The sequence below is a fragment of the Heterodontus francisci genome, chromosome 10, assembly GCF_036365525.1.
Source record: "Heterodontus francisci isolate sHetFra1 chromosome 10, sHetFra1.hap1, whole genome shotgun sequence".
NCBI classification, from domain to species: Eukaryota; Metazoa; Chordata; class Chondrichthyes; order Heterodontiformes; family Heterodontidae; genus Heterodontus; species Heterodontus francisci.
This window is the reverse complement of record NC_090380.1, coordinates 37,200,757-37,212,562: the sequence shown is the minus strand read 5'-3', so window position 1 is coordinate 37,212,562 and position 11,806 is coordinate 37,200,757. Positions and strand designations below refer to the sequence as shown.

Below are 11,806 nucleotides of genomic sequence, written 5' to 3'. Positions count from 1 at the left end.
GGCCTTTCTTAATATTTCTTTCCGGTATCTCTGCGGCACCACTAATTGGTGAACTACTGCCCACTCCTTGCTCTCAGGTCTGTGAGGAGAACTCCATTTCCTCATCAGTACCTCATTCTTTAAATAGTATTTAATCCATTCCCTGGATCTCCTAACTTGCCAAAGGAAGTCTCAGACAGACCTGGTCATCTGCCTGCAGTGCCAATCCAGTCTCCTCTGGGGGAGTTGGTTTGATCATGGCCTGATCCACTACACATTCAGGGAAACTGCAGGAGTCTGTCTCCTGCCACAGCCTTGTCTCTCTGACCTCCTACGGTCTTTCTTTCACTTCTGGGGGGGCTACCACCTTCACCCCCACCAGATCATTACCGAGGAGCAGGTCAACCCCATCCACAGGCAAACTAGGGACAATCCCTACGGTCACCGGTCCCGAAACCAGGTCACACTCCAGGTGCATCCACTGTCCATACAGATATTCATTACCCTCCAATAACATTCATCACCATTCTGGTGTTCACTGCACTCCCTGGGGGAAAGGTCAGGCCTTTTCCCAGTAAAAGGGATCTACTGGCCCCTGTGTCCCTGAGAATTATTATGGACTTGCTTGCCCCACTCAAGGGATATGGGGTTACTTTCCCATCAGACACAAAACCCTGATGACCTTCAGGAATCCTATTAAATGCACTTGCAGCTGTAAGCTTCCTGGGTCTCACTCTTACTGCAGTTAAAGCCACAGCTTGTTCTGCTGTGCTTTCCATCAGGTTCTATTCTTCACTGAGTGGGTGCGCCCTGATTAACCCTACAGGTTTTCTCTTTAGTTTCTAGCCGTCAGCTTTTAAATGCCCTGCTTTTATTCCAATGGAAGCACACAGGTCTCCACGTCTCATTCCTGCTCACAGCACCTTCCTGCTTGGCTAGAGGAGGGCCCCATATCTCCTGCTTTTCTTTCTCTCCCAGGACTGCTTGGGCTTCTACCACCTTCCCACCCTTTGTCCTTTTCAGATTGGTGGGGGTGATGAGGCAAGATTTTCCCCTGGGAAAACAACTTATAAATTAAAGAAAACTCATCAGCCAGAATGGCTGCTTGACGGGCTTTCTGAACCCTCTGCTCCTCTACAGGTGTCTTTATGGAGAGTGGGAGAGAGTGTTTAAACTCCTCTAACAGAATTACTTCTCTGAGATTCTCATATCTGAGCTGTACTTGAAGAGCCTCAGCCACTGGTCAAAAGCCATCTGCTTACTTTTTTCAAACTCCTGATAAGTTTGATTAATTTGCTTCTTGAGGGTTCTAAACTTTTGGCAATAGGCTTTGGGTACTAATTCATACGCCCAGAGGATAGCGTTTTTTGTCAGTTCATAATTTGTTGAACTCTCATCTAGCAACAGGGACTAAACCTCATGGGCTTTTCCGGTTAGCTTGCTTTGTAGAGGCCAGATCACAGCTGGTCATTTTAGCTGCCTTGCCAGTTTCTCAAAGGACACAAAAAAATGCTTCTACACCTTCCTCATTGAATTTTGGGATTAGTTGAGCTCGTTTTAACAATTTTGTACCCAGCCCTGAATTACGCTCCTCCATATTGGCTATGCTTTCACTGGGGTTACTCTGTCGCCCCTAGTTAACTCAAGCCACGTCAGCTCTCTTTCTTGAATATTCTTTTTCTCTTCCTCTCCTGCCTTTCATTTTCTTCAAGTTTCTTCTGAAAAGCTTTTTCTTTCTCCTGTCTCTTTCCTTGTTTTCTAATTCAAGTTTCCTTTGTTCCAATTGTATCTTTGCTAACAATACCCTGTTGTAAAGGCCTGCTACCCGACCTGAACCTGACGACATATGTCGGGTTTGGGTCGAGTCACACTTTCGGGTCCGGCATTCGGGTTTGGATCAGACACGCTCCATCACCACATCAGGTAAGCGACTCTAATGTTAATTTACTTTTTGAACTTTAAAGGTGGTTTTGTTACAGTAATTTTAAGTTTGTTCAGGTAAGGAGCAAAGTGAAAAACGGAAAGTAAGTTAACTGATGGTCGGGTGGGGCGTGTAATTTTCAAAAAATTCAAAAGCATAATTTTCAATGTTGTTTTGGCTCTGCACCTTAAATATATTCTATCTATCCTTCTGACCTGCAAAGCACACGAGAGAAGCTCAAGTTTTATAAGCCAGTTAAGGTAAGCAGGTGGACCACACTGTTCTATTTGTTAAAATGCTGATCTTGACTACAATGCTGTGATAATGTGCAAAAGTTGAGGCTTCCATGGTAAAGTATCTCTTCATATTTCATTGGTAAAAGTTTCCGCATTTATTAAAACAAACATTAAAATAGAATGCTAAAATTCAAAACAAATTTGAAGAAAACTAACATTAGTCAGCAATATTACTTTTTATACGATAAGGGAATACAATCAAAGCTTCAGAGGAATTACAGGCCAATACTTCGGCTGCTTCTTATCACACTTTCTATCAAATGAGAGTTGCATTGCAGTTTCCATTCCTTGGATTTTAGCAGCATCATCTCCATACAGTCTCTTCATTTCAATCAGTCTCCTTTCACCAGGCCTTTCTGCAGGTGGCTGAATTGTTCTCCCCAATGCAGTGTGAAAATCACGGTCAGCCAATACATACATAGCCTGCTGCTCGTCATCATACTGTTGCTGTCGCTCTGCGAACATACAAAAAATCCCCAGTGAGCATCATGTAGCATAAGTGTAAAAGTTAAAAATTGATAAAGAGGAGGTATTAGATAGGCTGGCTGTCCTTAAAGTTGATAAGTCACCAGGAGCGGATGAGATGCATCCAAGGATGCTTAGGAAAGGGTAGAAATTGCGGAGGTACTGGCCATAATCTTCCAATCCTCCTTGGATACAGGTGTGGTGCCAAAGAACCAGAATTGCAAATGTTGCATCCGATTTCAAAAAAAGGTGCTAGGACAAGCCCAGCAACTATAAGCCAGTGGGTTTAAATTCAGTAGTGGGAAAGCTTTTAGAAATGATAATTCGGGACAAAATTAATAGTCACTTGGACAAATGTGGATTAGTAAAGGAAAGCCAGCACAGATTTATTAAGGGTAAATCATGTTTAACTAACTTGCTTGAGTTTTTTGATGTGGTAACAGATAGGGTTGATGAGGGCAATGCGGTTGATGTGGTGTACATGGACTTCCAAAAGGCATTTGATAAAGTGCCATGTAACAGGCTTATCAGCAATGTTAGAGCCCATGGAATAAAACGGACAGTAGCAGCATGGATATGAAATTGGCTGAGTGACAAGAAACAGAATAGTTGTGAAGGTTGTTTTTCGGACCGGAGTGGGTTCCCCAGTGATTGGTGTTGGGATCCCTGCTTTTTTTGATATATATTAATGAGCTAGGACACGTTTACAGGGCACAATTGCAAAATTTGCGAATGACACAAATCTTGGAAGTATTGTGAACTGTGAGGAGGATAGTTATTAGACTTCAAGAGGACATGGACAGGCTGATGGAATGGGCAGACATGTGGCAGATGAAATTTAATGCAGAGAAGTGTGAACTGATACATTTTGATAGGAAGAACGAGGAGAGGCAATAGAAATTAAAGGATACAATTCTAAAGGAGCAGAGGGACATGGGGGTATATGTGCACAAATGGTTGAAGGTGGCAGCACAGCTTGAGAAAAGAGTTAATAAAGCATATGGGATCCTGGGCTTTATAAATAGGCGCATACTGTACAAGAACAAAAAGTTATGATAAACCTGTATAAAACACTGGTTCGGCCTCAAATGGAGTATTGTGTCCGGTACTGGGCACCACACTTTTGGAAGGACGTTAAGGCATTCGAGAGGGTGCAGAAAAGATTCACTGGAATGGTTCCGGGGATGAGGAACTTCAGTTATGTGGATAGGTTGGAGAAACTCTGTCTGTTCTCCTTGGAGAAGATTAAGAGATTTGATAGAGATGTTCAAAATCATGAGGCAGAGTGGATATGGAGAAACTGTTCTCACTGGCGGAAAGATCCAGAACAAGAGGACAGCGATTTAAAGTGATTGGCAAAAGAAGCAACAGGGACGAGGATTGTTTTTTTACGCAACAAGTGGTTAGGATCTGGAATGCACTGCCTGAGAGAGTGGTGGAGGCAGTTTTGATCAAGGCCTTCAACAGAGAACTGGATAATCATCTGAAGAAAAAATTTGCAGGGCTGTGGGGAAAAGGTGGAAGAGTGGGACTAGGTGAGTTACTCTTGTAGAGCCAGCACAGACATGATGGGCTGAATGGCCTCCTTCGGTGCTGCAACCATTCGATGATGTTGACTTCCAAACTTGAGAGACAGCAGTAGTGAACATATTGTTCCAGCTGGGGCTGTCAAAATTTTCACATCTGAAGTTGTGCAAGTTGCACTACTGCATTGCTGTCAGTGAAAATAGTGGGCAAGTTATCCCCACTAAAGCTAGAGCTCCTTAATGGACCAGTTGGGCTGAATGGCCTGTTTCTTTTCTGTACGTTCTATGCAATTCTATACAATTCTAGTGATGGAAAATGGAAACTTCAAAAAGAATGCAACATTTCACTTACCCTACAGGTCCAATTACATTAATGATTTTTCTTCTGTTACGTCAACACAGCTCATACCTACCCCTCTTTAAAAAAAAAAACCCAAAGCAAACAAGGATTACATCTTGGACCTACAGATATATTTATTACTTTATTGCACACACATACCAATGCTGCAGATTATTTAAATTGAAATTGTAGATAATAGAATTTTGGCCCACATTTTGATTAAAATAGGTTAAAGAATTTAAGTAATTTAACTGTAAAGCACTGTAAATGTCATCTACAATGAGAAAATGATGTTGGTACAGTATGGTATAGCGCCTTTACTGAATAAGTCTCCAAATTAGGAACAGTTCAACTTATTTTGCTGATAATTTCTATGTTCTGGGACTGGTTGTAAAATCACCACTAACTGTTAGGTCTAGGAATATTAATCTGGAGGGAGGGGGTTCATAACCATTATAATTTGCATTTCAATAAATCATAAATGGCGTTTTGTGTTGTTGAGATAAATTGGTCTTTTTAATATATTACGAATTCTGTAAAACAAAAAAATCTGGGCAACAAGCCAGTCCATTAGCAAGTGATAACTCACTGGGAAATCATGCCCTTCATGAATGACACAGAAACATAGGAATTGTTAGATTGAAAACACCATAGTCTATCTGGTTTGCCTTCTACCATCCTGGTAGTTTCATAATACAACCAATGGTCTCTCCTAGTTCAATGTCTGTAATATGGATGTTTCAAACTCTCAGCAACACTTACATCCTTAATTATTTTGTGGATTTTCCAGACTAATGATTGGAAAAAGAAACTTATGCCAACACTAATTCATTCAAATAATTTTTAAAAAAAAATCACTTCTCAGTGCTATATTTGCATCTCTTCAAGACTTGGAATCATTCTTACCATCCACTTGAATGATTTTGCATTTTGCTACTAATGTGTTCTAACTTTCAATAAACCTAATTTACCAAAATGTTATCAGGTCAAACTATTTCCACCAACACTTCATCTCTGTTATATAGTGAAACATGTCCTCACCAGTTATTACAAAGGTGAAAGGATAAAATTTCCAATTTCACTCCTAAATTTATCTTCTCCTCTCCTTCCATTAAGCTTTATTGCAATGCTAGTGACAGCACCGGAATGATAAAGTACCAGAGTCCCAGACATATTTGAGTAACTGACCATTTTGATAATCAGGTTTCTTTATATCAGCTTTGTTAAAAATGAACTCTAATTCCTAATGTTTTCCACTCAGTGGGAGCTCTTGGACTATGGCTGTAGAAAATTAAGCAGCTTTACACCCGAGTTGCTGCTGGCAGCATCAACACTCCACTGGTACCAATACAAGAGCAGCTATATCCTACCTAAACAACAAATGCATCAATATTAACCCTCGTTTCATGGGGAGGGAAGCCTAAAGAAAGCTGATTCAAGTACAATGCTTGTGAGTGTAAGTGTTGACCATTCCTTTCGAATCAGTGTTGCATCAATCACTGTTGTTTTGCACTGACACAGCTGTTTGCTTCATAGATCAGAATGCAAACAATAAGATTAGATTTAAACCAGCTGACATGGCAATGTCAGTTGTTAACTCTAATCTGTCATCATTTTCATTAAATATACCAACAAACTGAGCTTAGAATAGTGAATTGATAATTAATCAATCCAAATTTTCCATCTATTAGTGTATTCTGATTAATACAAGTAATTGAATAATTTAAAAAAGTTACTCAAATGGTAGCAAATGATAGAAACCAGAGAACACTGATAACCACTGGTCACCACCAAACAACGACAGGCTTTGGGAGAGCTGCACCTTTTTCCAGTTAAAAATTGGGAAGACTGAAGTCATTGTCTTTATCCCCCATCACAATCTCCATGCCCTTACCATTGATTCCATTCCCTCTCAACAGCCTCGGGTTGAAAGACTTTTTTATTTGTTCATGGGATGTGGGCGTCACTGGCCAGGCCAGCATTTATTACCCATCCCTAACTGTCCTTGAGAAGCTAGTGGTGAGCTGCCTATTTGAGCCATTGCAGACCATGTGGTGCAGGTAAAGCTAAAGTACTGTTAGGGAGGGAGTTCCAGGATTTTGGCAGTGAAGGAATGTTGATTTTATTTCCAAATCAGGATAATGTGCGACTTGGAAAGGGACTTGCAGGGGGTGGTGTTCCCATAGGCCTGCTGCCCTTGTTCTTATAGGTGGTAGAGTTTGTGGGTTTGAAAGGTGCTGTTGAAGCAGCCTTGCCAAGTGGCTGCAGTGCATTTTGTTGATGGTACACACTGCTGCCACTGTGTGCTAGTGGTGGAGGGAGTGAACGTTTAACGTGGCAGATGGGTGCTGATCAAGCTTCCTGAGTGATGGAGCTGCACCCATCCGGGCAAGTGAAGAGTATTCCATCACACTCCTGCCTTGTGTTTTGTAAATGGTGGATGAGCTTTGGGGAGTCAGGAGGTGAGCTACTTGCCATAGAATGCCCTGCGTCTGACCTGTTCTTGTAGCTACAGTATTTATATGGCTGGTCCAGTGAAGTTACTGATCAACGGTAACCCACAGGATGGTGGGGGATTCAGTGATGGTAATGCCATTGAATGTCAAGGGGAGATAGCCTTTGCCTGGCACTTGTATGGCACAAATGTTACTTGCCAGTTATCAGCCCAAGCCTGAATGTTGGCCAGGTCCTGCTGCATGTGGGCACGGGCTGCTTCATTATCTGAGGAGTTGCAAATGGCACTGAACACTGTGCAATCATCAGCAACATCCCCACTTCTGACCTTATGATGGAGGGAAGGTCATGAAGTAGCTGAAGATGGTTGGACCTAAGACACTACCCTGAGGAACTCCTGCAGTTATTCCTGGGGCTAAACTGATTGGCCTCCAACTACCACAATCAACTTCCTTTGTGCTAGGAGGACACCAGCCAATGGAGAGATTTTCCCCTGATTTCCACTGCCTTCAGTTTTGCTAAGGCTCCTTGATGCCAGTCAAATGCTGCCTGAATGTCACTCTCACTTCACTTCTGGAATTCAGCTCTTTCGTCCACATTTGGACCAAGGCTGTAATGAGGTCTGGAGTGGAGTGGTCCTGGCAGAACCCAAACTAAGCATTGGTGAGCAGATTATTGTTGAGTAAGTGCTGCTTGATCGCACGGTCAACGACCAACTTCCATCACTTTGCTGATGATTGACAGCAGACAAATGTGACAATAATTGACCAGATTGGATTTTCCCCGTTTTTGTGGGCAGGACATACCTGGATAATTTTCTCTTTTGTTGGGTAGATGCCAGTGTTGTAGCTGTACTGGACAGCTCGACTCAGGGCGCAGCTAGTTCTGGAACACAATTCTTCAACACTACAGCTGGGATGTTGTCAGGGCCTATAGCCTTTGCTGTATCCAGCGTGCTCAGCTGCTTCTTAATTTAATGTGGTGTGAATGGCATTAGCTGAAGACTGGCATGTGATGTTGAAGACTTTAGGAGGAGGCCAAGATGGATCGTCCACTCGGCACTTCTGGCTAAAAATGGTTGCAAATGCTTCAGCCTTGTCTTTTGCACTGACATGCTGGGCTCCTCAATGATTGTGGATGGGGATGTTTGTGGACCCTTCTTCTCCTGCTAGTTATTTAATTGTCCACCATCATTCACAACTGGATGTGGCAGAATTCAGAGCTTTCTTCTGATCTGTTGGTTGTGGGATCACCTAGCTGTCTATAGCTTCTTCTGTTTAGCATGTTTATCGTCCTGTTGTGTAGCTTCAGCAGGCTGGCACCTCATTTTTAGGTATTCCTGATACTGCTCCTGTTATCATTCTGATGTTGCAGTCTGAGGTTCAGGTTTGATCTGTGATATGCTCCTGTTTAGCTCATTTCAGGTTTCAGTGTCGAAGGGGCTGAACAATTTACTTAGCTTGGAAGAGTGGGGACAGGGACAGGCCATTAGTCAAGCTACCTACGAAAGATGCTGAGAAAATATGCACAGGGCCACCAATTCACTTGGTTGCGATGCCCCCATAAATGGGCCACAATGACCCATGTAAAGTTAAAGGTTTCTACTTTGGCTTAGTGTAGGACTCTCGCCTCTGAGTCAGAAGGTTGTGCGTTCAAGTCCCACTCCAGAGACTTGAGCACATAATTTACACTTACACTCCACTGCAATACTTAGGGAGTAGAGTTCCTATCCTAAATACAAGATTCAAATTTTTAGCGGTGTTATGAAGAAAATGCCCTACATTCCAAATTTCTGGTATGCGATCATTAAACATTTGAAGGCTAGAGTAATTCACTGGCAGCGAACAGATGGCACATTTAAGCGTCAAAGATAAATACACAGGGATGAAGGTAATTAAGGATCCCGTTGCTGCAAACAGAATTTTAATCCTTTTAAGGATATGACGATATTTTATCACATATCTGTATAAACTCAAAGTTCATATTTTCACAGTACTTAAATTTGAACTCAACAGTTAAAAGTACTTATGAACTTTTTGTGAGTAGACTCCCCCCACTCAGTGATTCTGAATTTCACCTCCTCTTCCACCAAAGGCAAAGCCTCATGCAGGGCTACAGTACCAAGGTCATTGGCAAGCCCTAGTACTTCATGCCAGTGACCACTCTTCAGCATGTTCATGCTCACACATTACGTGCCAATAGACTATGAGATAAAGAGGGGCCGTCACAGGTCACAGCCAAGTGTTTACCAGCTATAAGTACATGTCCACTCTCCAGAAGGGAATGTGAAGTCAACTGTAGTGTCCCACTGCCATTCTAGCTGTTATCAGCGAACTCAGCAAGGATTTAGGATTATTTCTTCTTCTGTTTACAACTGCAGAAGGGGGGGGGGGCAAAGACTGGAATGAAAATTTCCTCTGCCCGTTGACTGTAAGGGTCTTATGTAAACATGTTTCGGCAGTCTCAACTCAGTTCCTAGTGGGCGCAGTCATCCAGCACAACGTCTCCCAATTCAACATCAATTGGCAACTTCACCCAGAAGGATAGCTATAGTGAACAATGGAAAAATATGCATTTCTGTAGTATTCTACATTCTGTAGTATTCTGTAGTTCTTCTGAGGTTGCAGCTGACATACATTATTGGAATAAAGAGAAGGAACTTTACTCTGAATTTAAGATTGTGAGATCTGACTTTGAACTGTTTTAATAGTCTATATCTGATATTCCCACTGATTAAATCTTTACCTTGATGAGAAAAGATAAAAACTGTGGCAGACAATTACACCCTCTGAGGAAGGTGGATCTAATGAGCTTAAGTGTGTTAAATTAACAATAATGATAGTCATTAACCTAGCAATACTTCAGCAATTGTCATTTTAACTACATGTGTGAACTCAACTCCGTCACATAATATCAACTGGCTTGAGCTGTACTATCAGCATTCAAACGTTTGCTCCAACATTTTTGACTAAACAAGGAGGGAATCACTGCTGGAAAACAAAAGTCTTTCTTTTAGTCCTGACACTTATAGTATGCATCAACTCCCACTACCAGCATGTCCTTTCTTCTGAGACCTGGCTTTGAATTCAGCCCAAGTGATGAGGTGCAACAGTCCTAAGAGAAAAAACTTTGAGTAGCCAGTCTGAGGGGTTATTAGTGCAAAACACAGCTGCCTTTAATTCAACGGTATCTGTCAGTGTTAACCAGTTAAGTATAAGCAAAAAAACACTGGAATTGGAGGTGAGAAAATAAACTATTCTGTAGCAAGGGTTGTTCTTTTGAGATCAGGGTTAAGGAACATTGCTATTACTTGAGCAAGAGTAGAGAAAGCTTCGTCCCTACATCTGGATCAACACGTAACCTGTTTATGCTGGATATGGCTGCCAAAAATGTAAAAGCATCCCATTCCCAACACTGACATTTATCTCATTGAGGGGAATAAAAGAAATTAAACAGAAATTTATCAAGCAAGCCATGCAATACTTTATTTTTGTATTTTACAAGAGTATACTGGAGGTTGTTTGTGTGGTTAACAATTACTCTTACATATTCAATTTTTACAAAACACTAAAAGGCTAAATTAAACTTCTTGTAAAATTAGGATGTATTTTAATCCAGGTTTAACTAGTCTAATTTATAGAGATGGCACATTAATAATTCATAATATTGATCTGCATTCAGATGAGACATGGGGTACTTTTATTCCCCAATACAATCCTTCCTCTGCTTCTGCGACTTACAATTATCACTATGCTTCCACGATGATTTAGGGTTAACGGAGCTAATGGCCCCCACAGAAAAGCAGGATCCGGACTTTTACTCCTGATATTTGCTGAGTTAACAGATTTCAGATGGGGCACAGGTAGGAGTGCTACAAATGGCCTCAGAAGCCCTTGTCACATAATGGTGGGAAGGTTAGCCACAGCTCATAATCCAATAAGTCCAACTGGAAATGTATGTGAACGTTTGATTATGATGCTTCTGTTGTTGAACATCCCACCAACTCTCAGCATCGAGGCTCATACATAAATAGTGGCCACTGGATAAGTTATTGGAGGGAGTCTGGCAGAAATGGAATCATAGATCAGCAAAGATTCAACACTTTCAAAGAGTGGGGTGGTGAGAGAAGAAAATACACAGATTTTCATTTAAAAAAAAGTATTACCAACACAGATGGAACCAGACTCAGGTTTAACATCAGCAGTCAGAGATTTGCAAGAGGTGACAATGCCAAGATACAAACAACTTTTAACTAGAATAAAAGCAAAATACTGGAAATCTGAAATAAAAACAAGAAATGCTGGAAATACTCAGCAGGATTGACAGCATCTGTGGAGAAAGAAGCAGAGTTAACTTTTCAGGTCAGTGACCTTTCATCAGAATTGGTGAAGGGTCACTGACCTGAAATGTTAACTCTGCTTCTTTCTCCACAGATGCTGCCAGACCTGCTGAGTACTTCCAGCATTTCTTGTTTTTGTAACAACTTTTAACTGTCTTGCTTCCGTTGAGAGAGTAACAATAATGAGCAAGGAGGTAGAGAAAATCAGATACCAAACTGGTGTCAACAGGTCTTTAGAAATAAGTGCAAAATTATATCACAAACCCATGTATTCCAAATGGACAGTTGAAAAACTGATAACTGAAGTCCATATTTATGTATTGCAGGAAAACAATCACAGCAAGGCTTCTTTGTATTAGTGAAACATTTTTCATGAAATACTAACCATGTTTAGAAACAACTCCTGCACTGGGGAGATATGACTAGGGCAATTTGTCTTGTATTCAGAAAATATGGGTATTCCCATGGGTTGGGGGAATTAGAAAT

At 41.4% G+C, this 11,806-nt stretch overlaps 1 protein-coding gene across 1 annotated transcript in view; it reads right to left on the bottom strand.

The window, feature by feature from the left end:
• Positions 1 to 2,267: 2,267 nt before the first annotated feature.
• Positions 2,268 to 11,806, bottom strand: part of gemin8 (gem (nuclear organelle) associated protein 8) — a 29,992-nt gene continuing 20,453 nt past the window's right edge. Inside the window, exon 3 of the mRNA XM_068040449.1 lies at positions 2,268 to 2,651. Coding sequence (XP_067896550.1) covers positions 2,395 to 2,651 — 257 coding nt within the window. The 3' untranslated portion in view covers positions 2,268 to 2,394. The remainder of the gene's footprint in view (positions 2,652 to 11,806) is intronic.